General features: G+C 33.2%; 1 protein-coding gene across 1 annotated transcript in view; it reads right to left on the reverse strand.

Moving 5' to 3' along the window:
- Window positions 1-10,880: 10,880 nt before the first annotated feature.
- LOC145287884 (testis-expressed protein 11-like) overlaps window positions 10,881-27,622 on the reverse strand; it is a 126,166-nt gene continuing 109,424 nt past the window's right edge. The window contains exon 30 of the mRNA XM_080135799.1: window positions 10,881-13,444. Within this exon, the coding sequence (XP_079991925.1) occupies window positions 13,364-13,444 (81 nt within the window). The 3' untranslated portion in view covers window positions 10,881-13,363. The remainder of the gene's footprint in view (window positions 13,445-27,622) is intronic.

Genomic DNA, 27,622 nt, shown 5'->3' on the forward strand with positions numbered 1-27,622 from the left:
TAGTCACGTGTAGAACAGTTTTCCTTCCTTCTACACGGAGAGCGACTTGGGAGGGCACTACTGACCGCGTCGTCCGCAAGGATGTCTTACTATGAAAAGTATTTGAAGCCAAATCTTTAAGAAAAAAAGTAAATTGAAAATTTAAATTGTTAAAAGAAATAACAAAGAACGTGTGTGTAAATATAAGCATTTATATATTTTTCATTGTGCTCGCGTAGATTGGTGATGTTAAACATTCACCTATCTACACGATGGTTTAAACCGACGCATTTCAGGTGAAAACATTTACGTGTCGTATTGAAATTAGTATAAATTAACAAAAATTGTTCCTAGCGGCATTTAAAGGTGTTCGGGTATTTGAAACGAATATCGCATGTAAAAAAAATTGTCTCGGACAAATAGTTTGTATGTAATGTAAATTCTGTTTTTAAATTATTAGGCACCTCCAAAATTCATCACAGAATTACCCCCCCCCCTCCCCATATGTAACACGATGTAACTTTATTATAAGTTAATATTATCAATGTAACGTTTGTACCATGTAAAAGAAGGCCAAAATAAACTAGTAACAATTTTTTTTTTTTAATTTTTCATCCCATGAAAATAATGAAATTGCGAGACGAAAATCGTGTTTACATAATTGGCGCTTTAAAATAACGTTCCCATGTAGCAGGCATTCCGAACGTGAAAACATACCCATGTATATAAGAGTCAGGTACGTCCAAGGATGGAATACTGTTGCCACATCTGGGCAGGAGTTGCTAGAAAGGGCTTGTCCTGCCTTGATAGAGTTCAAAATAGACTTCGTAGGAGATGTACTTTTCTCTTCCCTGCAACCTCTATCTCACAGAAGAGATGTTGCGAGTTTGTCTCTGATGTATCGTTATTTTCATGGAAAGTATTCAATTGAGCTTCAGTCTATGGTCCCCCCCTCGCCAAACTTTCACAAGAAACACTCGTCTAGCTGAAAACACTATCAATAATTTCCCCACTCTTTATCTGTGCCTAAACCTAAACGTAGATTCCATGAACAAAGCTTCTTTCTTAGAACTGCATGCGGGTGAAATTGTCTTCCGTTTTCCTGCTTTCCAGCTGACTACAATATGGTTGTCTTCAAGTCTAACGTAAATAAGTTCTTGATGAGCCGTTCCATATAAGTTAACAAATTTACCGAATTTTCATTACTAATGATTACTATATTGTCCAATTTCTACTCTACACTCTTTGACCATTATCCTCGAGTGGTCTCTTGGCCTTCATAATGTGATTATGCCTGTGAAAAAAAAAAGTTTAATAAATCTAGGAAAAATCAACTAATGGTCAGATTTTCGTGAAATTTTCGATACTTATCCATTTTAGAATGAAAATCACATATAAAATGCAATTTCCGCAACAAAAAAAAATTTTTAGTGCGCCCCCTCCCATTTATTTTTTTCGAAATTTGAACAAAATATATTTAAATCTATCGAAATTTAAATTTATTATGAAACATAAGAGTACACATAAGTAAAAAATATTTAATTTTTAAAAATTTAAATACACGGATTGAACAAAAACTTGCCTTGAAGTTGCAATTAAACAATTGATATAAATTTAATATTATTATTATGTTGTTTTTTAATAGCTTTTTTCTAATTAATATATACTATAATCAGTTGAATTGCCAAGAAAAAGAAACGTCCGAAAAATTAATCAATTCTTAAAAGATTGAAACGATTAAAATTCCATTATTTCAAAATCTCCGGTTACAACATAGATTTTTAATTGTGTTTAATTTTTTTTTTTAATATTAAGTTTTAATATAAACATGGCTCTTGTCAGCTATTTTATCGCCAGATTAAAACCGATTTGAAAATATTGCACAAATATTAAGCATTTTGTAGACCCCCCCCCCTTATATTTTGTTTGTCTCTTTTTACCAAACAAAAGTATGGAAGCCGGTAAATTAACACTTGTACATATTTAGTAAAACCGTATTTCATATTTAATATACAAATGTTTATAATATTATTAATTCATAAACTGTGTAAATCTTAAAACCTAACAAAATTATAACAAAGATTAATTATTAATTGCAGTTTGAAGAAGATAAACAAAGGTTTTAAAAAATCATTAAGTCGCTTCTGTTTTTCCATAGTTCGTATAGTTAACACAAGTCTGACGTAACGGGAACATGCACTCCATTTTTCACAATCGTTTGGAAGACCCTAATAATTATTTTTCTACTGAACCATTTTTTGTAATTTGTGTAATTTATACTAATTTCGATATAACACGTAAAATGTAATAATGTTTTCACCTGAAATGCGTCGGTTTAAAACATCACTACTACTCTACACAAGCACAATGAAAAATATATAAAACATAATATTTACGCACACACCTTTTGTTCCTATTTACTTGCCTCCTCATGAGGAGAGAGTTAGACGAAAGGTCGTTTTTAAATTTGAGGAAAATCTAGCTCCCCAAAAAGGGGCACTGTGGATAGTAACAACAATAAAAATTGTTTCGGTCTAGAAGGATTTATTTTTCACTGACTGAGGACAGAAAAAGTGAAGTGTAGTATCAATTTGGGTTCTTTTTTTTTTTTTTTTTTTTTTTTTTACAACAATTATCAATTTGGCTTTTTTTTTTTTTTTTACTACAATCATCAGTTTGGCTTTTGTTTTTACCACAACTATCAATTTGCCTTTTTTTTTTTTACTACAATTATCAATTTGCCTTCTTTTTTTTTTACTACAATTATTAATTCGGCTCTTTTTTTTACTATAATTATCAATTTGGCTTTTTTTTAACTACAATTATCAATTTGGCTTCTTCTTTTTTACTACAATTATCAATTTGGCTTTTTTTTCTGAAAGATTTGGCTTCAAATATTTTTTATGGCCTGAGGACGACACACTATTGTAAAGAAGCACCTTTTTTTTTCTATTAGGGATTCTAATCAAGTGACTCATACCCCACAACGATGAATGAAATACATGTTTAAATTCTAAAACACTGCTTTTTAGGGGTAAATGTGGGAGTATGGTGCCTGCATGCAACTATGAATGCAATGGATGGTGCTGGGTTATTCGTTATTTTAGTGAAATTCGAAAATTGAAAAATGGAAGTTCAAGTGAAACCAATGGTTTCTACTGAATTGTTATGTTAGAGTAATGAAAATATCCAAAAATTGTAAAAAACGATAAGGTAGAAAATTAATTATCAATGAAAATAGTTTTCTGAAAAAAACTTCATGCGTGTACATAAATTAATAGCATTGAAGTAACTCGGTCCATCTTGTTGCAATTATGGTGGATGTCACGCAATCATCTATTTGTACAAAGTACATGTTTTATGCAATAATGCAGTTATATTTAATTGTGACATAACAATTAGGTAAATAACATTACTTATTGTTGAAATTGATAAAAACAGTAAGTAGTTATTGCTTTTTATTAATGAAAATGCATTTTTTTTTTTTTTTTTGCTGTCAGATTTCACTACAATAATGAAAAACCTGGTACTATTAGTATGGATGCATCTAGTTAAGAATAAAATTGTTAATGGAAAACCTACAGACCCACCCCACCCACTCACCTTTGGATTTAATAGCATTGCGTCTTTTTATTTATTTATTTTTTTTTTTTTTTGGTTTGGAAGGTCACCACTTATCAAGGCCTGGAGGCCACTCAAGGATAAATGTTGAGTAGATGACGAAATAAGATCCGACACGGTAGAACTTGGGTAGGGATAGATTATCTAAATGAACAACAATAGGAAACTTGAAGACGATCATCTTATAGTCAGGAGGAAAACAGGCAAACGACGTTGCATTCCACAGACAGCTCTTGGAAAGAAACTCTGCTCATGGAATTTTCGTTTAGTTTTGGGCAAAGATAGGGAATGAGGAAAGTTGTTAGCGGTTGTTTTAGCTTGGCGAGTATTTGTTGTGAATGTTTTATGACAAGGGACCATAGATTGGAGCTCAGTCGAGCACCTGCCATAAAAGTATCGATAGAGCAGATACAGATTCATAATGTCGCTTCTGTGAGAAAGAGGGAGTAGAGAGGCAAAAACGTCATCGCCAACTAAATTTCGAAGACGATCCTGTATCCTGTCAAGTCAGAAAAAAGTGCTTTTTGGGGTTCCACCTCAGATGTGGCAACAGTACTCTATCTTAAGCCGTATTTGACTTTTGTACAGGTAGAAGATTGTGTCGGGAGATTTCTGGAGAAGTGTTGAATAACGGGGTGTGCATATCTCGGGGACATACAGATAACGGGAACACAGAACAGAGATGGATAACAACATTTATAATAGACTAGCAGTTCAGCCCGGCTTTTCTCGGGCCCTATGTACTGTTCATACCTTGCCCTATGTATGAATACACTTTATGTAAGATTTCAACTGTTTAGATCAAAATTTGTGTGAGTAATTTGGTAGAGACCGCAGAGGTAATTTTTTTTAACTTTAACCCCAATTTGGACCCCTTAACATTTATTGTTTTGGTCTCAAATCAAAATAAAAAGTTTTACCCATGTTCAAGTTACCTACATCTAAAATTTCAAGTGTTTAGACCCAAAATTGGTGGAGAAATTTGATAAAAGCTGCAAAGGTCAATTCTTTCAACTTTGACCTTTTGACAGCAAAATTTTCACCCCAAAACTGATTAAAATGCTTGCTACATGTCTGAATACCCTTTATGTAAAATTTCAAATGTCTAGACCCAAAATTGGCTGAGTAGTTTGCAAACATAAAATCTTTTGAACTTTGACCCCTTGGCAACTCAAATTTTCGACCCAAACCGATTAAAAAGCTTGCCCTATCTTCTGAATACATTTTCACTTTTATAGATATATAGATTACACACAGTTCATATTTATAACACATAGAAGATGATTATAAAGAGAGGTGTAGACAGTTCATTTAACACATAGAGATGAGAATTCATTCTTGGAGGGGATTCCGTTAACACTTTTGTAGAGTGGGGTTAAGACAAAGTTTTTTTACAAATACGATAGACAAAATCTCATAACATTTTTAGGTTGAAAGATGACAAACGAAGACTTATAAATATGATGATCTTTATTTCATCCGAATCAAATGATCATGGATTCGAATGCCTTGCTGATTTCTACATTGTCTTTTTCCCCTTTTCTTTCGCTTCTGAAAGGGGCTTAGCTAACTTTTCTTCTTCACAACTCGACCCTAACTGCTCTCCCTGATCTGACTGACTGAATATATTGTAAATTACCTTTCTTTGTGATGTCAAAATGTGCTCCAGCCATGTGAGTCATCACATGGATTCTACATATTTCACGTCTCCACGTGCTTTTGCAACACAAAGAAAATTCCTAAATTGAATTGTTCATTCTCCTAACTCTGACATAATTAATATATTTAGTTATTTCTCAATACAATGGATAATTGCTCTACATTCCTAAAATCGTATCTAAATAGCAATATTTATTCACTTTTAACTTTTGATTAGTGGGTTCAATTCTAACCTTTTCCTTTAATAAATATTATTTTACATCTCTCTTTAACAGCAGTAGAATGATCTCACCGTCTTTCCAATGATTTTGGTAACAAATCCGATGTAGATCTTCCATTTCAGGTCAGGAGTAAAGGTCAGTCCAAGAAGTTTGTCAAAGCTGATTGCTTCATCGAGACAAAGGCCATTCATTTCTACAGAGGTACAACAGGTTTACACAAGAGCGCACCTCAAAAATTGTAGTCTTGACGTTGTTATTCATTTTTCAAACTGTATAGTTAGTTTTGTACACATGTGTATTAACACTCTCGCCCCAATTTCATCACCATTACAACAAACATGAGATTCTACCTTTTTAAGCGATTATGTGTAAACACCTTGAAAAACTTAGCAAAAAAAAAGGAAAAAATATTTTAGAATTTAGAGTGGGGGATCACTTTTGTACATAAATATAACATAAAATGATCCCACATTTCCTGGTCATTCTAGCTTTTTAGGGTAGTTGACCAATTTTTATTTATTTATTTGCTGAAAAATTCATCACCCCCTTCCTAATGAGAAAGTGTTATTCATCATCCAGTTCAAATTTTATGATTTTTACTTAATAAAAACAAACAAAAACATTTTTCAGAAGGGCTACTGTTCTAGAAAAGAACTGTTTGTATTAACATAATCTAAGACAAAGCAGGTAACTATTTTGTTTTTTGTTTTTGTTTTTTTTTTTTATTTACAAAATAACCACTTTTTTGATAAAAAAAATAAAAATATTTGTTTTTTAGAACTACTAAAATATTTTAGATTTTTACTTTAGGTGTTTGTCTAGAACTCCTCCCATATTAAAAACAAAAATAAACAAAAAAATTGTAAGATGTACAAAACACGTGACAGAAAGAAAATATTGTACACCAAAAATCATGTAAATCATTTTTAAGCACGTTTGAGTTTTTCCTTTACTACCCTTCCCCCGTCACCCAGAATGGCTTTCTAAAATTGTTTGGAGTTATCTCCCTTTTTTCTTCAAAATGTTTTCAAGCTGATGTCATGCTATCGTCGCTGTTCAGTCAGCCACAAAATTTGATTTTCTTATTCAAAAATAAAACTACTTAATCAATTTACATGATTTTGGAATGCAATAGTTGGTGCTTCTCCATTATTAAAGCAAAATTCGAAAATGGTAACAGTGAATTTCAAGTAAGGCCTATAGTATCTACCTAATTGCCACGTCACAGTAATGAACATATCGAAAAGTGATGAAAAACGGTGACGTAGAAAATTAATTATGAATGAAAAAAGTTTTTGAAAGCAATTAGCAAAAACTGAGTTTTGCTAAATTGGCCTAATATTTCAGAAAATTATTACCTCCCTTGTTACAAGTCGAACTCTTTGGTTTCTGATTTAGCAAAACTTGATGTTCGCTAATCGTCTTTGAAAACTATTTTTATTAATAATTAGTTTTCTACCTTATCGTTTTTTTCATAATTTTTCGAATATATTCATTACTGTGACATGACATATAAGTAGATACCATTGATTTTACTTGAAATTCAAAATTTTGATTTTTCGAATTTCTCTCTAATAACAAAGAAGCACCCAATATTTTCTGTCTGTCATGGGTTTCCATTAACAGTATCAACTAAAAGGAAAAAATAGCTTTTTTGTTTGCAAGTATATTTTTTTTTAATTTCCATGACTATAACGTGCCTTTCATTATTCCCAACACTGATTCTGGCATTTTTTACTAAGGAACCAACACTTATCAAAACCTACAGGCCATTCAAGGATAAAGGTTAATGATTTTATGAGGAGGACAATGAAACAACAGTGTGAGGCTGTCGCAGCTCCATGTTCTCACTCCTTTGTAGAACCAAGCAAATACAAACACCTCATCGGCTGAAACCTGACACTTCCGGAAATACATCACGATCGCATGGGTTTAAAATATAAACAATTTTTCTTCAACAATAGAGACAAAAAACACAAAACTCAATTTTTTGCAACAAAATAACAGACTTTTTATTTGGGGGCGGAGAATAAAATAAATACTGACAATAAATGCTACATACATTTTTGCTGGTAAAAAATCCAGCCTAAAAAAATTAACGATAGTCTCATTCGTTGTTTAGTAACACCATCACTGGCTGTAGAGCATGTAGCATGAACAGCTCTCGATGAAGTCAGTGGCTTTAACAGCAAATCCTTGTTCTCGGCTCGAGAGTTAGGAGCACTCCTATCCTGACTTGACTCTCATCAAGTCGGCGTTCCTAATCGTCGTTGGGACCAGAGGCAGCAGTGATAGTTCCCAAACAGCCCTTTTTAGGGCTACTCAGTAAACTAATCATGTGATTCACAAATTACCAGAATGCGATGCACACTTCACTCTCTATGGCTACCTGCCTTCTGAGACTCCCCTTCACAGCTTGCCACTCTAGTTTCTGAACCTGCTTCAACTCCAGCTCACTTCCAGCACCTCCATCTCACTCCTGCAGCTTCCAGCGACTCCAGCTTACCCCTGCAGCATCTTTAGCAGCTCTCCAGCTTATTCCTGTGGCTTACAGATCACTCCTGTAGCTTCCAGCAACTCCAACTCACTCTTGCAGCTTCTAGCTCACTTCCTACATCCACCAGCTAACTTCCTGGAACCCCCGCTACTGGTTTTCAGTGCCCACTGACGTCCACTTATCTGTTCCAGTGCCTACTGACATCCGGCTACCAATTCCTACCTCAAGGACCCTAAAATCTCAACCTTGCGAGATGCCTGTTCTCACTCCAGCTGATCTTGAATCCATTGCCATCCATTTTACTTCTTTCTTTATCCCATCATCTGTGTTTGTCATCTTCCATTGCTATTGCCATTATTTGTTTGCTTTGTGTCTACTTTATTAGTTGTATGGTCAATTAGTCCCGTCACACCTTTCGGCCCTCCACAACAAGGCAATTAATGTTTAAGAGGACAGCTGAAAAGGAATTTGTTAACATTGAACTTGAAAAAGACCACCTGATAGTCAGCTGAGAAGTAACTCGTGATATGATATTTGATAGACGGAAAGAAACTTTGCTCATGGAAGTTCTATTTGGTTTTTAGGTAAGCAAAAGGAGAAAGGAAAATTATTTACAGTGGTTGTCGCTAAAAGACTTCTTGTTGCATATGTTTTGCAGAGAGAAAGCATAGATTGAAGCTCAGTCGAGCATCTACCATGAAAATAACAATAGAGTAGAGAAAGACTAAAAACTTCTCTTCTGTGAGAAAGAGGCTGTATGGAAAAGGATGCGACATCCTACACTAGATTTCGAAGTCAGTTTTGTATTTTATCATATGAAATGGAGCATATCCCCCAAATGTGACAACAGTACTTCATCTGAGAATGTATTTTACTCTTATACAAGTAGAAGATTGCGTTTGGAGCAGTAAAATCCATTTTACCAGTGACCTTAGCAACAAACTTGATGTAAGTCTTTGATTTGAAGTCTGAAGTGAAGATGAGCCCAAGAAGTTTATCAAAGCAGGAGCTTCTTCAAGGAGAGATTTGGGAGATCATCGATGAAACTCAAGAAGAGGATTGGACCTAAAATAGATCCCTGGGGCATATTGGCATTGATAAGATGTGCTTCAGATTTTTGCTCATCAATAACTATTTTATACTTCTATCAGTGAGCAAAGAATTGACATTTTAAAAAAATATTTTCAGATATTCCATAGCTAATTAATTTGTGAAGCCATTCATTTCAGTTGGGGCAAAGTGAGGATCCACGTGTTGGTGGGGACATTAGTTTTAGATGTATTAAAAGAAAGTGGACACCTTTTCTTCCCATTGCATTACATAATACAGGTCAGAAGAGGGAGAAACAAAGAGATCATGATCACTAATGCTCTTCAAAGTGTTGCCCTAGATGATGGTATCATCTGCATAAATATCAAGAAATGAGCATAAAATGTGATTTGGAAGATCATCGATGAAACTCAAGAAGAGGATTCGCATTGATAAGATTTGCTTCAGATTTTTGCTCAACAATAACTATTTTTATAAATCTATCTACATTTGACGTTTTAAAAAATATTTTCAGATTTTCCATAGCTAGTTAATTTGTGAAGCAAACTTTTGTGACAAACTCTATCAAAGGCCTTTGATATGTCAAGAGCTATTGCTCTAGATATAAAGACTACATCAATAGATTCACAGATCCTGTGTGATATTACAGTCTCCACATCAGCTATTGATCTTACAGGACAGAAATCCATATTGCTTGTGACTGAATAGATTGTTTTTTTCTAAGGTGGTTGACAACCACTTAATTTATCATAGATTCAAACAACTTACTGATGACACACGAGAGACTGTTAGTCTGTACTGAGATGCAGAAGTACAATCTACAGTATTTTTTAAATACTGCGTAGACATATTAAATTTTCCAAGGTGATGGGAAGCATTTCAATTTAAGCAACGATTGAATAACTTTATAAGAAAAAGAACTGGTTCTAGTTGCAGTTTCTTAAGCACTATGATTGGAATGTTGTCAAGGCCAACAGCTTGATACATTTGGTAACATCCCAGACAGATATATATAAGGTGTTAATAGTCTTAGAGGAAAATTCCAGACAGTAAGCAGCCTTGGTCTCAAAAGGTGGAATTTGATGCAAAGGTTTTCGCAAAAGTATGGCTTTATCAGATGCTGATGAAATCATGATGATCAAAAATGATGGTTGTGTTGATTCTGATGATGCTTATTTCGATCAATAATTTTTTGTTTGAGCCGAGATATGTTCGTTTTAATTTAAAAGTTAAAAACTACAATAACTTTCTTGTCGACCCGATATTTCAAACAATGCATTTGACTACACCGCATATTCCAGAGGCAGCAGGCAAGAACTGAAATTGATTATTTGTCTTGTATGCTTTTTAAACTGCCTGATTTAGCAGTATCCTTAAAGTTTACAAAAACAAATTATTTTACACCACGAAGTGTATCCAAATTTTATGTTTTAACTGATTCTTTTTAATATTCTTTTTTATTTAAAAGAGATGATAATTGATGCAGTTTGAAATAATCTGATTGAAAAATAAAAGGGAAATAAGATTGAGCACAATTAGTCTTGCTAAAAATCTGCCATGGTGGATCAATTTACAGTAAACTTAAACAGACAACTGTATCTTCATCTAACAATTAAAATAATTATTATAAGTTACCTCCCCTCTTAGAAAGTTTTGGATTCAGAGTTATTTCCCTTGGGAAAAGAGTCACATCGAGGCCGCCGAGAGGAAGAAGGCCTGTTAACTGGAAAATGCTTGCAGGCAATGTTGGTAAGATTTGTCAAACTGTTACTGTTGATATTATATGGAGGCATTTTTAAAAAGACCATTAAAACATGTTAAAAAGAAAGGAAAGGAACTCAATTCGATTAATAATGAAACTGAACTTTATTCAATATAAAATATAAATATTATCTATGTAAAATTATGTAATTTTAAAGCAATATACAATCTCATAATGATAAAACTGAATTATGGATTTAGGTAACAAACAATTAAAGAAACATATTAAACACAAACAATTCTTGGCCTTCAGGACAAGATCACAGAGAAGTATCTGTTCTGATGCTACACTTCACCTTTTCTGTTCTCGGGCGGTGGAGGAGAAATCCTTCATGATTGAGACAATTTTGTTCCTATCCAGACTCCAGAGTGCCTCTTATTGGGGAGCCGGATTTTTCCCCACAAGATTATATGTTAAAATAATACAGAAATTATATTTAAAGTTTTGGTTTTCTGTTCTTCTATGTCCATTTTTTGCATGTTTTTCATCAAAATGTGTATCGTATTTTCATTAGTTACATGATTAGGAATCCTATACTCCACTTTAGTCTTCCTTTTCATATCAGTGCAGAATACATGAATACGGAAATGAAGTTCACATAACTAAAGAAATAATCTTACCATGATGTGAACATTGTTTAAAAACTAAGAAAATTTAGTAAACATCTACAATATTAAATCAGAGTGGTGGTGAATTTGGGAGGGGACATTATTATTATTATTATTTCACTCATTATGGAGTTGTCTCACAGGCCATCATCAGTGATCGCTCACTGGCAGTAACCTGTGATGTTCCCTGGAGACCGAGTGACAAAAAGTCTCCTCAGATTTCTAGTGTTCTCCACCTCTTGACCACTCGTGCAGATGATTGCACATTATCGCAACAGCCGTTTTCCATTGATTTCTTGTTGGCATCAGCCATTGGTGTTTCCTGGGGTTTGGGTGACAAAATGTCCCTTCCTCCCCAGGTATCAGATTTAAGCAGTACACTTCCAGTGGAGATCTGGTTAGTACTCTCCCACCTCGGTCTTTCCATCCTCCCTGACCCTTCACAACTAGTTGATGTGGCACTAGTCGACGTCATCTACACCAGTTTTTTTTTTTATTATCATTGTTATAATAACAATAATGGTGCTTGGGCACTGTATGCACTGTGCTATATTTTAGATAGTATTTCCAAGTTAAATTAAATTTTTATGGAATCTTTTTTCATTAAATTGTTAGGTGAAAGTGTGGAATAGTTACAAAGCCTCTCCCCCTATTAAGAATGGCTTTCTAAATAATAACATTATTTCAGCAGGGTGCATACAACATTTACTCGTACTTCACGGGGAACGTGGACCCTGTGTAAATGGTGTTTTTATTTAATGATTGCTCCCTGTAAGCGCATGCGCAAAAGGTTTTCTTTGGTTTATATAATCACGAAAACTTTTTGCAGGTACTATTTGAAGCCAAAAGGGGGGGGGCATTATTTGAATATGTATGAAAAAATAATTTAACAAAAAAATAAAAAACTTTAGTGGAGAAAATAATAAAAGAATTATCATGAAATAAAATAAAAACAAGCACAAAATAAAGTATGAATCAAATTTACCCCAAAAATACGAAAAAATAAAAATGAATACATGCACAATTAAAAAAAAAAGTCTGAGATATATACAAAGAAAGTAAAAGAAAACGCTTTCAGGGAGCAATCATTAAATAAAAACACCGTTTATGCAGGGTCTGCGTTCCCCATGAAGTACCCATTTATTTATAAGATAAAACACAAGAAAATATGTTAACTAAAATTTAATGTACTCTTTATTTTTAGTTCATATCAAAACTTTAATTAAAACTGATTAGTTAATAAATTTTTCAGATGAATTTGTGTTCGTATGTCTCAATAGAGAATATGGAATTTCCTATTTCATTTCCCATTTCAGTCATGTAAATTATTTACAGTTTAAATGTTATAAAACAAACAAACTTTAAGTTTTAAATATAATTTTAAAGAAATAAATCACGCCTAGTGCTAAAATATTGAACCATCGATCGTTTTAGTTAAATAAAAAAAGTTTTTAAAAAACTGTTCTGAAAAATGCTTCTAACTTTAAAATATTTGGAAATACTCAATGAAAAGTTTTATTATTAAAAGAAGGGACTGAAAAATATGATCATATAAAAATTGTTTGTTTTGCAGTTTAAAAAAACTAAATAAAATGAAATATTCAATTTTTTTCGATAGACATGTAAGAAAATTTCAAAAACAGGTTCACTTACTGTTATAATTTGTTAGATTAAAATTATCCCAATGTGTAATTATATAATTATCCAAATGGAGAATTGTTTTTCTTTTTAGGAGAATAAAAATACATACAAGTTTGAATTACCTTCATAATATTACTACAAGGGACAACAAAAAATATTTTTAATGGCTATTAGTGTGTAAGGGGCAACGAAAAATATTTTTTATGGTTATTAGTGTAGTCACGTGGTTGAACACAAGAAACTTTAGGCACCATATACCTGCATGTTGATCTAGCAATGACGTCACGCGGTCATGTTCATCGGCCTTTACTCTCAGTAGCCTAGGTCAAATCCCCAAATCTGGTTGTCTTGTCTTAGCTCTCATAAGGTCCGAGAATGAAACTTTTTTGTAATGTCGTCGACTCTGCTGCTCACGAAGCCAAAACACAAGGTAAAACAAAAGAAAGAACAAAGATAAAGAGATATATATGTATTTACATTTTGTGCCAAAATTAAATTAGTTTTTACTAACATTTTTTTTTATTTTTGGTATTTCTTAATGTTTATGCTCGGTAACCTCTAAACTTCCAATATGTAAAGGGAAGCAAATCTGACTGAACATTAAATGCCTCTTCTCTTTAATGAAAGTGTGTGTGTGTGTGTGTGTGTGTGTGTGTGTGTGTGTGTGTGTGTGTGTGTGTGTGTGTGTGTGTGTGTGTGTGTGATATGCATGATAAGAAAAGGGGGAGCACAGTCCATTTTATTTGCTATTTCGGTATTTTTTTAGATTAGGTCCACCTCCACAATTTTCTTTTAAATGACACCTTTTTAAGGTTTTCGGCTATGCTGAATACGAAAATCGCATTGTAATTTTGCAGAAATAATTAGTTAACAAGATATAAAAAGTTGTATTATGTATTGTATTCTTTGGCAGCCATTTTTTTTTACGCGCATGCAGTGTCAATCATAGATTAGTAGATTTGTGTATGGCACGCGCATGCGCGTAAAAAAGATGGCCGCCAAAGAATACAATACATAATACAACTTTTTATATCTCGGTAACTACTTATTTCTGAAAAATTTCAATGCGATTTTCGTATTCAGCATAGTCGAAAACCTATAAAAGTCGTCATTTACAAGAAAATTGTGGAGGTGGACCTAATCTGAAAATTTACTGCTATTTCTAATAGATTCAATAGGTTAGTGCTTTTAATTGTATTTTGATGCAACGATTCTTTTTCTTTCAGTTTTATTTTGATATCGGTCTGTCTTTGCGTATATCCATCTCATTAGTTTGGTTGTCACCATTACCTAATTTCAACTTGGCAATGTTGTTTATACTGTAGTACTCGAAGGCTAGAGTCACTATTTAGTAAGGGTGTAGTGAACTACTACTATAATGCTGCTACGGTATGCTTCCCTATTTCTCTCTTTCTCCCTACTCTTCTACTTCTCCCTTCCTTTCTTCTCTCAACGTCACCCAAGGTTTCAGCCAATCAAAATAGAGGACTGTCCTGAAGGGAGATACAAAGAAGAAATCTGTCTCAGACATGCGGGAACGATAGAAGCATCAACGTGCGATGGACCAGTTTCCCTGGGTAAAGACTTTTATCAAAGAAATGTACCATTCTCTTTGTACCCTATATCTTGGAAACCTTTATAAAACATCATCAATCCTAAAGTCTCGGCGCACTTAATTATAACCCAATGTTTTCTTTTCCCCAACCATTCTTTTTCAGCACTCTTGTTCTCTCTCTAATGTCGGAGGTGCCCTAAAAAGGGGACCGACTGAAATGGTGACCCTTTTTCAAACGTTGTTAAAATTTATGGTAAGCACCACAAGGGTGTGTATTCATTTTTGCCAGTAAATGCCAAGTGTTCTTTAGTTACTGTGGACGCTGAAATTTGGAAAAATGGCCACATTACCGTTAGCCATATTTCTTTTTTCATGTACACTTTTTGTTTTTGGTAGAGAAACATGAGCACATCACTTAAATTCCCATAGTTGATGCTAGACGTAATGTCGTAGACTCGATTCATAAGAGTGAAATAAAAGGTAAACAAAATAAAATACAAAAAACAAAGACAAATGCATGTGTTTACATTTTGTGCCGAAGTTAAACTGATTAGTTTTCCCCGACACTCTTTATGTCCGGTATTTCTTATTAAACATGCTCAATAATCTCTAAACTTCTAATATGTGAAGGGAAGCAAATCTGTCTGAATGCTAAACTTTATTTCTCATTTGTTCATTGTTCATCAAATGAAGCAGACCTACTATGTCTCTAACCTGTTCCTACTACAAACTTGTATGTGTCGACTGTAAGTAAATTCTTTGTGTTTGTCCCCTTACCTACTCGGTTGTGTTAAAATTATGCATATTTGATTTTTGGAGATGTGCATAAATTATTTAATTGTATATTTTTTTTGTTTTACGATAGTTTGTGAATAAATGCGTAATTTATTTAAATGTTTGAAAAGTGTTTGTTGAGATTAGGCCATACCTGTGAAGTATTTGTGTACTTATTATTGCAAGCATTTAATTTCCTTTCTGGCTTACCAAATCAGAGGCCATCTCTCAGGTGAACTGAGCACAGGACAAGAGATTATAATAGGGTTAACACACAGTTTACTTCCTCTTTTCTTAGCTAGGAAACAGTACTGACAACTCTATGTTGCTCAGACCAAACTTCTCTTTTGGGACATGACACAAACCTCTGGCTCTGGGTTTAACTTCGAGAAGACACAAGAATCCATCATAGATGTACATGGACTTAGCAAAAATACACACACACACACACACACACACACACACACACACACACACTATATGGCACTGGCTTCAAAACTTGTGTAAACATTCTTCATATATGAACACTTTTTCTATCCTTAAAAAAAAACGGGCATTCATCCTACTGTCTATATATGAACTTTTCTCTCTTTCCTACTAACCGGACATTTATTTAACACCATGTGGACCTCTCTTCTTTTTTTGTACAACCTATTTTTCCTGAACTGCCAATAAACTTGCATATGAAAGGTTTGTTCGCCAGTGTCATTTTGTTCACAAAGTTCTCCCAGTTATAACAAATGCTCATGCATGCAATAATGAACAGATCGGAGAAGACCATTTGTTAGCTTAGGTGGCATTATTACAACTATTTTTAAGAAATTGTCTTAAAAAGCATTGTTTATATTGGTAATTTGTATATAAAAAAAAGCCTTAGAATGCCATACAGTACAATTAAATCTTATTTATTTCTTTTTTCGCATCAGAATTTCAAATGAATATACAGAAAAATACCTTTTTTTCTTTTTTTTTTTTTTTTTGCTGTTGGGATGTTTTCAATGTGTATTTCTTGTTTCTACCTGACATACAGATTTGTTTTTATTTTAATTTTTTTCCTATTGATCCATTGTTTAAATGACTCTGCCTCTTACATATTTAAACATGGATTTTAAAAAATAGCAAAAAATGTACTTCTTTGATCATTGTTATTTTCACAGTGAGAAAAATTCACTTCAATTAGGATTATTACTATCATTATAACTTTTTAACTGTACAAAAACTATACAGCACTTTGAAAATAATATACAAAGTCTAGCACACACAATACTATTACATGAGAAGGGCTGTTCCCTTCTCATGTAAGTAAGAAAGCAGACTAGATACAAGAAAATAATATTAGGAAAAGGCTAGAATCGAACCCTGTAAGCAAGTGGATAATTGAAATCCTAGGAATGCAGTCAATTGTTAATTCTTTTAGAAATAACTAAATATTATTTATGTCAGAAAAAAAAGCAATTGTTCATTCTTTTAGAATAACTGGATATTAAATATGTCGGTTAAAAGAATGGACAATGTGAGTTTATAAATTAAAAATAGGTTAGATATCAAACAATTAAAATTGTAAATTCTTTGTTTGCTAAAAGTGTATTTAGAGGGACATATGTAGAAAATGTAATACAGTCACGTTGGTCGACAGTAGGTCTCTGACGTCATAAACAAAAGAATTTCTCAATATATTGAATCGGAGGGTTCAAGGTTAGGGAGAATTAGAGAGAGAATCAGAGAAGAACACAATCATTGTCACAGTGATAGAGTTGAGAGCGACTTAGCGGAGCTGATCCCCTTAGAAGCAAAGGGTAGAAGAGAGACAGGTTTGAATTCCTGACATCACCAATCGGCCAGTTGAAGAATAAAAAAATCATCTATATTTTGTAACTGTTGTCTTTGTGTTGTCTTTACAAGCAAAAAGGTAAATGTGTTTTGTATATTCATCTATAAATGAACTTTGTATAACACTTCCTCCTCAAGTAATGTGCCTCCTTCATCATAAGTGAAGTATCTCCCCTTCCTCTGTGTTAACAAGAACTCTTGTATAAATGCCCCAGCTCCGTATTAATATTATGAAGTCCCAAAAAATTGTCACAGTCGTCGTTGTGTGTGTAATATCATTAAATAAATCTCATCATCATCGCTTTTTCGGAATCCCCATCATACATGTCCACAATATGTACCCATAACACAACAACACAATGCACAACACTCAAATTTAAGGCTATATGCCCTTTATTAACGTTTATTTTTTATTTTTATTTATTTATTTATTTATTTAAATTTAAGGTTATCACTCTTTATTTCCAGAGTTGCATGTTTAAACTGATAGATGGTGATAGCAACTTTCTTTCTCTCTCTATCTCACTCTCTTTCATCTGGGACACCATATTGTATGGACGTGTGGAGATTTTCTCCTCTGGACTTTCTTATAAAACATTTCTTGTACCAGTCGCCCTTAATAAATTCCCAAGGTTTGTAAGTTACATATTTTGGTGAGCGTTATTTCTTTATTTGTTGTTTGTTCATTAATTTTACCTTTCTTGACATGGTAGACAACATTTACAATGTCCACTAAAACAGTTGTATCAAAGTCAGATCAAGTATGTTTTATATTTAGCTCATCCAGGCGTTTCTTTTTGTTGTTTATAGCAAAAATCATCAACACCTGCTAATTGAAAGACCCTTTACATGCAGGCGCATTGGAAAGTTTGCTTTGGCTTCTTATTCACATCTTTGCTTTATAAAAGTGACACTGAGATCACTAGTCGGGCTGTTTTTTTTGTTTTTTTTTTGTTTAGATTTGTTTGAGTTTGTATTTCTGAAGAATCAGTGTTTCATTTGAAGGTGTTCCAGGTAAATAAGTTATGGGGTAAAGTACAGAATAGTTAACAAGCAAGAACTCATGAACAAAAAATAAAACAACAAATTATTTATAGCAAATGCAGTTCTACTGATCCATGTATGTGGAAATCATGTGTAAAATGGCTGCCAAGATGTAGCTTGTTTTTTACTTAACTTAGGTGATTATGGTGCTTTTAAAAAGGTTTTGTTTAGCGGAGAAGCTTATCACTCGGACTAAGGGTTAGTGTTAGGGTAAGTAATATTTTTTTAAATATCTTTTAAATATGAAATTGATTTAAGTTAAGTGATCACTTCAAAAATGTGGGTCACCAGTGTGTGTGTGTGTGTGTGTGTGTGTGTGTGTGTGTGTGTGTGTGTGTGTGTGTGTGTGTGTGTGAATAAGGCATCTTACACAAAAATCAAATTTTGGAAAAAAAAAAAAATCAGTTTCCACATATTAATAGTCTATAAGGCAGTAGATAATTTAAGTCTACTGTATTTGCTATAAATTATTTGCTGTTTTGTTTGTTTGTTTTTTTCTTTTACAATTTCCTGCTTGTTGACTACCCTGGACTTTTACTAAGTCAGGTTGGTGCAAAAATAATGTTTTTTGACGTTCAAAAAATATATTATAAACGAAATTATTTTTGCACCAACCTAATATTATAAAATGTTGCCTGATGTGAAGTGATTTTTAAACTGTTATCATTCTTTTTGTCTTGAATTGTATCAGTAAACTTGTTTTGTTTTTTTACTCTTTTTTTCAGTGTTATTTTTGTTTTAAAACTTGTTGTCTATTGATGTTCCCAAACACAAAAAGATTGTTTTCTTTCATTTTGTTTATATACGCTCTAGACTAATATAATAACCAATAATATATTTCCCTTTTATGCAGTGTAAAGACAGCAATATCCTGGTTTGTTTGATGATCCACACGTTTCTACTGGATGATATTACATTCAGCTTTCATACTTATTGCATGTATCTCATGATAATCTTTTTATCTAAAGAAATACATGCAATAGTTTTTGTTATTTATCACATCTATATTACAATTACAATGGCTGTTATGTAAATTAATAATACAACAGTCTTTTGAAATACTGTACATCGAGTAAAGAGCAAAGACTCAAACACAGCCACTTGTATGTCTAATTTGGATAACTATTTTTTAAACAGCTTATAATAAATTAATATTTAGTGTTATTCATTTATAATTTTATTGTCTTATTTTCCTATATATATGCAATAGTTTTGTCATTATAAACTAATTAAATTAAAGGGTCAATATGAACTAATTAATTACAGTGATTCAATAAAAACAATTGATAAATTATACTGTGCAACAAATTTAAGGTTAAAAAAATACATGCCGCGTAAAATCTGTTTCGGTATAAGAAAAGTATCCTGACACTAAATCTGACCTTTATCTCTCTAGATCAGGCAACGTTTTCATTCACTACGAATAATATTTTATTATCATTTGTTATGAATGAAAAACACAGAATTATCAGTTTAAGCAACATTCGTCCTCTAAACCCTCTTGTGTTGAGTGTCATCCTCCATTTTTTATATTCCAGTAGTAGTCTGCCAACATGCCAGGGTTCTTTTTTTTTTCTTTTTTTTTTTACATAGGCATCACCACTTATCAAAGCCAATAGGCCACTCGAGGATAAGGGTTAAAGAGTGTACAGTAGAAATTGGACAATATAGAAATCGTTAGTAATGGAAATTCGGTAAATTTGTTAACTTATATGGAATGGCTCATCAAAAACTTGTTTACGTTAGACTTGAAGACAACCATATTGTAGTCAGCTGGAAAGCAGGAAAATGGAAGACAATTCCATAGGTGTGCAGTTCTAAGAAAGAAGCTTTGCTCATGGAATCTACGTTTAGGTTTAGACACAGATAAAGAGTGGGGGAAATTAGAGATAGTGTTTTCTGCTAGACGGGTGTTTCTTGTGAAAGTTTGGCAAGGAGGGACCATAGATTGAAGCTCAGCCAAGCACTTGCTATGAAAATAATAATAAAGCAAAGACAAACTTGAAACATCTCTTCTGTGAGATAGAGGTTGCAGTGAATAGAAAAGGATATCTCCTACGAGGCTACAAAGTCTATTTTGAACTCTATCAAGGCAGGATAAGTCCTTTCTAGCAGCTTTTGCCCAGATGTGGCAACAGTACTCCATCCTTGGACGTACCTGGCTCTTATATAGATAGAGAATTGCATCAGCAGTAAAATATCTACTGGATCGATAGAAGGATCCCATCATTTTTCCAGCGGCCTTGGCAACGGATTTAATGTATGTGTTCTATTTCAGATCAGAAGTAAAGGTCAAGCCCAGAAGCTTGTGAAAACATGAGGCCTCCCCAAGATGAGAGACATTCATTTCAATTGATGCCAGATAAGGAACAGAACTATGATGATGTAAAGATAAAAGCTTGGTTTTAGATGCAAAATAACAAGCCACCTCTTTCCTCATTGAACCACTTGCTCAAGATCAGAGGAGAGAGAATCAGAGAGAACTTGATCGTTTACGGTCTTAGATGTGCTACCATAGATAGTAGTGTCATCAGCATAAATGTCTATGAATGATGTAAGGATGTGATTTGGAAGATCATTAATGTAGATCAGGAAGAGAGTTGGGCTCAGTATGGACTCCTGAGGGACTCCAGCATTAATACTGAGAGTTTCTGATTTCTGCCCATCAACCATTACTCTTATGAGCCTATCAGAGAGAAATGATTTAATAACTGAGAAGACCTTTCCAGCTATACCGTAGATGGAGATCTTGTGAAGTAGACCTTTATGCCATACTCTATCAAAAGCCTTTGATATGTCAAGAGCAATTGCCCTAAACAAAACTGATTCTATTTTTCTTTAAAACTTTTCTCCATCACTGAAATATCCTGATGGAATCCTCGTTATATTCATCACTCAGATCACTAAAATTATCCGCAAAATTCTCGAAAATTACAATAATTTGAAAAAAAAAACAAAACCAGAAATGGATTTTCCATGCCATTGTGCATATAAAAAATGGCCACAGATGTTTGGTACTTTTTTGAGTGTTGCACAGTGTTATCAAAACTATTCTTAAAATATCACATTCATTCATTCATTTTTAAGGGAAATAATTTAAATGAAAACTATAGTTTTTTATAAGTACAATAGATTTATACTAAGGATATGCAATATAAGTTATACATTTAATATGTAGAGCTAGATTAATAGCATCTGGATGGCAGGCAGATTTTTGTTTGTCATTAATAAACAAGAACAAATATTCTTAAGATGCAACTATTGGCAATGAATTTCAAACTTAAGCATAACAAACAAACAGACTGACTGATGGATGGGTATGAACCCTTATATGTATTGAAATATCAGTGCTTATCCAAAATTTCCACTACATTAAAAACAAAATAAAAAAAAATGTATGATGTACATATTTGTGATAGAAAATATTGTATTCCAAAATTCACGTAAATTGACCAAGTATTTTTATTTTTCTTATTATTTGGAATCTTCGGACTACTGTTCTCATCTTGAATAGTATTTTCACAACATTTCAGTCGATATAACCTCTGATCTTCTTCAGGTCTATCTTGTCAAATTCGGAAATGTTTCTGCTAAACTTGGGAATTTGAATAGAATTTGGAACAGAATCCTTTATTTAGTTCACAAGGATAGCATGCTCTCATTCTATCAGCCATGACTGGATAGGGTGACTGAAAAATACAAATGTGAATTACTTAGGATTACTATCCAGTCATGGCTGACAAAATGAGAGGTTGCTATTCCTGTGAAGTAAATAAAGGGTTCCGTTCAAAATTTCATCCAAATTCCCGAGTTTGGCAGAAATATTCCTGAGTTCAACAAGTTGCTAAAGAAGGTTGGAGGTAACATCAATAACAAAGATCTCCATAAAACATTTTCTTCAGTTAGCTTCTCAATTAATTTTGTCCTATGGATAGATTCAGAACATCTGCTTTGATTCTTCTTGTTAGTCATTGCTTCCACATCTCCATTGCAATTTTTCAGTTTACACCTCATGGCTTTCAAAGAGTACTGTGCTGCAGCTAAGATAATTCACCCTGCTTACAGGCTAAGGGTTAGGAGGGGCGTTTGACATGAGGTTTAAGAAATTCATTTCTTTCTTCAAAACCCTGAAATATGTTTGTTTTTGTTTTTTGCCGATATGGTGGACAGAAAAGAAATTTCTCAACAAAGTGAAGTTGACATTGGCAGCGAGAAGTCTGTCCTGATATCTAGGAAGATATTGTCATTGGACCATGTGTTTTATTTTAAGTGTTAGACCACCATATAAGTGATGGGAATTAAACTGAAAGATGGAAAGGTATAGCTGATAACAGTTTTTTTTTAAGCAAATAGGTTGGAAAGAAAGAAAAAGGGAAAAGAGAAAGAAAATATGATTTAAGACAGAAAGAAAAGAGATTCAGAAGAAAAGAGAAAAGAAAAACGATACAGAAAGAAAAGAGTAATATCCAAATGACAGAGGAGGAAATGCTAATCTCAAAGAGATAATGGTTGGAATTAGGGCTGAATAAAAAAAAACATTGTGTTTTGGAAATGAGGAGAGAATTTGCTGGCTGGCATCAAAGAGTATGTATCGTTTTGGGCTGCAGTCCAGGGCTAGAAACCTCCCCAGAAGAGTTAAGTTGAAAAGCTCTTGCTCCTAACTAAAAAGCTGCTTGAATGAACCTAAGTTGAGAACACCCTGCAATATGAAGCCATTAAGAACCCAAAGAATTAACTTTCCTTTGCACAAAGTGTACTTTGAATATCTAATGAACAATTATTCTTGTTTATAAAAAAAATGATCTCAGAATTATTATTGTATTGTTTGATTTGAAAATCCAGTTAATTAAAGTGCCGACACTATAAACAACCTAGACTGCACTAAGAAGAGCGATATACCAGCAACACCAGAGCATCCACAAAAACGAATTCAATATGACGTCAAACCAACGAACGACCAACTAAAGTTCAAAAGGTATTGCCACACGGACTTAGGATCATGTGTGCGTCGTGTGCCCTGAGCATCAGAGCAGTAGTTCTACTGACCAGTGAGAGGCTGATTACCTTTCAAGGGCCCACAACTAGACAAAGATAAAAGTGTAGCCACCAGGATTTAGGGTTAGTGCACATTTTCTTGCCAGTGTGTACGATGAGACCCCCGTATAGGGTGGTATTACAGTGTCTTGAATAAAGAACCATTCCTGTAATAGAAAAATGATCCAAAAAGGGATGGAAAAAAAATATATTGTAGAGAAAAGAAAATTGTCCAATTGCAAATATTAAATGTAGTTATTCCAAGCAAAAATTGGAAGCATCAATTCAGTCAGAAGAGCTTTTTAAAGAATTCCAAATAAAGAATGGTACTATTAATCTAGTAAAGGTCAGCAGAGCATAGTTCCCTTTTCATGTTAAAATGAAAAGCTATGACTGAAAAATTCAAAGAGATATTTTATACGATTCTAGTACCTGGTCAGTTTGTTCATATCATTCATGGCTATTAAATATAATCGTCCAAGTTTTTGTGATTTAATTTAAAATCTATAATTCGGCTGTAAAAGCTTATTTTAACTGAAATCAAGGAAATGTCTGATTTGAAATTAACATAATTTGGGAGTGGTGGTAGAGGGATGAAATGCAGCACTTTTGATAGTAGTAACTTAACAATTTTAAAAATGGCATTTATTGCAACTTGCTTTCAAGCCCTTCATATATTTGAAGTCTCTATTTACTTGTAGCAACCGTGATACATGGCAGGTGCTCGTCTGAACTCCAATCTCTGGTCCCCCCTCGCCAATCTTTCATGAAAAACACCCATCTAGCTGAATCCACTGTGAAAAATTTCCCCCACTCTATATCTGTGCCTAAATCAAAATGTGGATTCCATGAACAAAGCTTCTTTCTTAGAACTGCATGCCTGTGGAACTCTGTTCTGTCTGCTTGCTTCCCACCGGACTATAACTTGGATGTCTACAAGTCCAACGTTAACAAATTCCTAATGAACCGCCCCCTTAAGTAAACACTTCATCAAATCTCCACACTAATGTAATGTACTTGCAATAACCCTTATCCCTGAGTGGCTTCCGGGCCTTGATAAGTGGTGATCACTGTGTAAAAAAAAAAAAAAAAAAAAAAAGCAGCAGTAGCAACAGAAATGCCGCAGCAGTGGCAACTTGCAGTATGTGACTTTTAAACAGTACTTAATTTCTAAGCTTGTCACTGTGGTGCAAGCATTTAATTTTCTTAGGCAAGCTGAGTATGAGACAAGAGATTATATAAAGGTTACCATGGTTTACTTGCTCTTTTCTTAGTCAGGACATGATACTGATAACAAGTCCACATTCTTCAGACCCACCTTCAAATTTCTCTCTCGAGGCGAAACAGAAACCTTCTGGGCATCTGTGTTCGACATTTTTTACAAAAAATTTCCCCAGACAAGGCATGAAGCCACTCAATGTAACAAGCTAACAAGAATGAAAGAATGAAAGATGATTATCACAAAGACAGTAGATGCTTAATCTTGAAAAGACCAAAGCTGCAAGTAGGAGGAAAATAGAACAAGAATAGAATTCCATGATTTTGCAGTTTTTGGAAAGAAGCTACTGGAATAAGAATCTGTATAAAAACAGTAAATTGATGGAAACCACTAGGCACAGTCAAACAAGCTGGAACGAAAGACGTAGATAATAGATCAGAAAATTTTGAAGAACACATGGCATAATAGTATTTATAAAAAAAACTGAGACTAGCAACATCACTTTTGTGAGAGATAGGTTGCAGTGAAGAAGCAAAGATGCAGACCAATCAAATTACAGATACGTTTTGGCACTTTATTAAGAACTCTCAAATGGGACAAAGATCAACCAACCCAAATATCACAATAGTATTCCATACATGGTCTGATAGTAGATTTGTAGAGATAAATAGCCTCAGGTGTGAGAACATGTTTAGAGTGATAGAGAGAACTGATTTTACAAGAAGCAGAAAGAGTAATGGATTAACAGGATTAAATGAAAGCCATTTCTTACCCCAATTCATAACTAAACTCAGGTCAACTTCTAGATCAGCTGCGTATTTCAACTGATTCAAGTGAGATGGTATCATCAGCATAAATGTTAACTTCCTGAATAATATTCTCTGGAAGGTCATTTATACAGAGAAGAAGCAGTGTTGAATATAGAATAGAGCCCTGAGGAACACTGGCATTGATAGAAAAAGAAAATGAAGAAACACTATCCAGAATTACTTGCAAACTTTGATCATAAAGAAAAGACCTAATAATATTAAGATCGTCACCACCAATAACATAACCTCAGGATTTATGTAGAAGACCATAATGCCACACACTGTTGAACATCTTCAGAATGTCATTCAATAGTCCTACCTTCTCCTGAATTATCTATAAGCTGATAGACCGTTCAATTACAACAGTTTATAGATCATCTGTTGAACAAAAACAACAAAAGTCATACTGAACATTATTAAAGAGGCCCAAACTTTCCAGAAAATGAACAAGCTTACTGTTAACCAACCTTTTAAAATCTTTGCTAATAATAGAGAAAAGACTAACAGGATGATAGTTCGGTCAGATCGATCACCAGCATTTTTAAAGATAAGGACAACAAAGGAGTCTTTCCAACAAGAAAGGAAACAGGATTGAATCAAACAAAGAAAAAGTTCAGGAGCATAATGTTTTTGAGTACAACAGGAATCGAATCAGGATCAAAAGCTTTAGACTTGATCAGATCAGCAAAAACCCTAGCAACCATCTTTAGAGTGATAATTACAGAATCAAGAGGCTACCACCAGATGCATGTTGACTTAGCATAATACATATGCACACACATGTATACATGGCCCTAACTTACACATGTGTTTATTGTATGCAAAAATTCTCATGAACTCTTTCCTTTATAGACAGGATATATATTCCATCTTTCATATGAACTCATTCACTTACCTTCTATAATAGTCCAAATGCTCTGATCATTACTAATACTCGTCTATTACATTTCTTCTTTTACTTATAGATTAACGAAGATTACTCAATAAAATTGTTTTAAATATTAGAAATGGACATTTGTCTCCTTTTCTAAATACTTGCCTCTCCACAGAACAAAGTCAGACACAAGATTGGTTTTTAATAGTCCAGCTCTCTAACTAGAGGTACAGTGAAGTGAGACAAGAATAAAAATTGTCTTTTATCCTTCACTGATTGAGGATAAAAAAGATGAAGTGCATTATCAGAGCAAATATCAAAATTTAATCTTCACCTAAATTTGTAGTCAATCTTTTCTCAAAGACATCTGATATATTATTGATATTGTTGCTGTCCATATGTAGATGCATTATAAATTTTACTGTCCATTCATAGATATATTGTCAATGTTAGTGTGCATTCATAGGAATATTGTAAAAATTACACTCCATTAGTAGATGTATTGTCAATGTTACTATTCATTTGTAGAAATATTGTTAATGTTATTATTCATTTATAGATGTATTGTCAATGTTACTATTCATTTGTAGATGTACTGTCAATGTTACTATTCATTTGTAGACATATTGTCAATGTTACTATTCATTTGTAGACATATAGCCAATGTTACTATTCATTTGTAGACATATTGTCAATGTTACTATTCATTTGTAGATGTATTGTCAATGTTACTATTCATTTGTAGAAGTATTTTCAATGTTACTATTCATTTATAGACATATTATCAATGTTACTATTCATTTGTAGACATATTGTCAATGTAATTCATTTGTAGACATTGTAAATGTAACTATTCATTTGTAGACATATTGTTAATGTAACTATTCATTTGTAGAGATATTGCCAATGTTACTATTCATTTGTAGATGTATGGTCAATGCTACTATTCATTTATAGATGTATTGACAATGTTACTATTCATTTGTAGACATATTTTCAATGTTACTATTCATTTGTAGAAATATTGTCAATGTTACTATTCATTTGTAGACATATTGTTAATGTTACTATTCATTTGTAGATGTATAGCCAATGTTACTATTCATTTGTAGACATATTTTCAATGTTACTATTCATTTGTAGACATATAGTCAATGTTACTATTCATTTGTAGATGTATGGTCAATGTTACTATTCATTTATAGATGTATTGTCAATGTTACTATTCATTTGCAGACATATTGTCAATGTTACTATTCATTTGTAGAAATATTGTTAATGTTACTATTCATTTGCAGAAATATTGTTAATGTTACTATTCATTTGTAGATATATTGTCAATGTTACTATTCATTTGTAGATGTATTTTCATTGTAACTATTCATTTGTAGACATATTGTTAATGTTATTATTCATTTGTAGACATATTGCTAATGTTACTATTC

The sequence above is a fragment of the Euprymna scolopes genome, chromosome 11, assembly GCF_053919585.1.
Source record: "Euprymna scolopes isolate OS-2025 chromosome 11, ASM5391958v1, whole genome shotgun sequence".
Lineage (NCBI taxonomy): Eukaryota > Metazoa > Mollusca > Cephalopoda > Sepiida > Sepiolidae > Euprymna > Euprymna scolopes.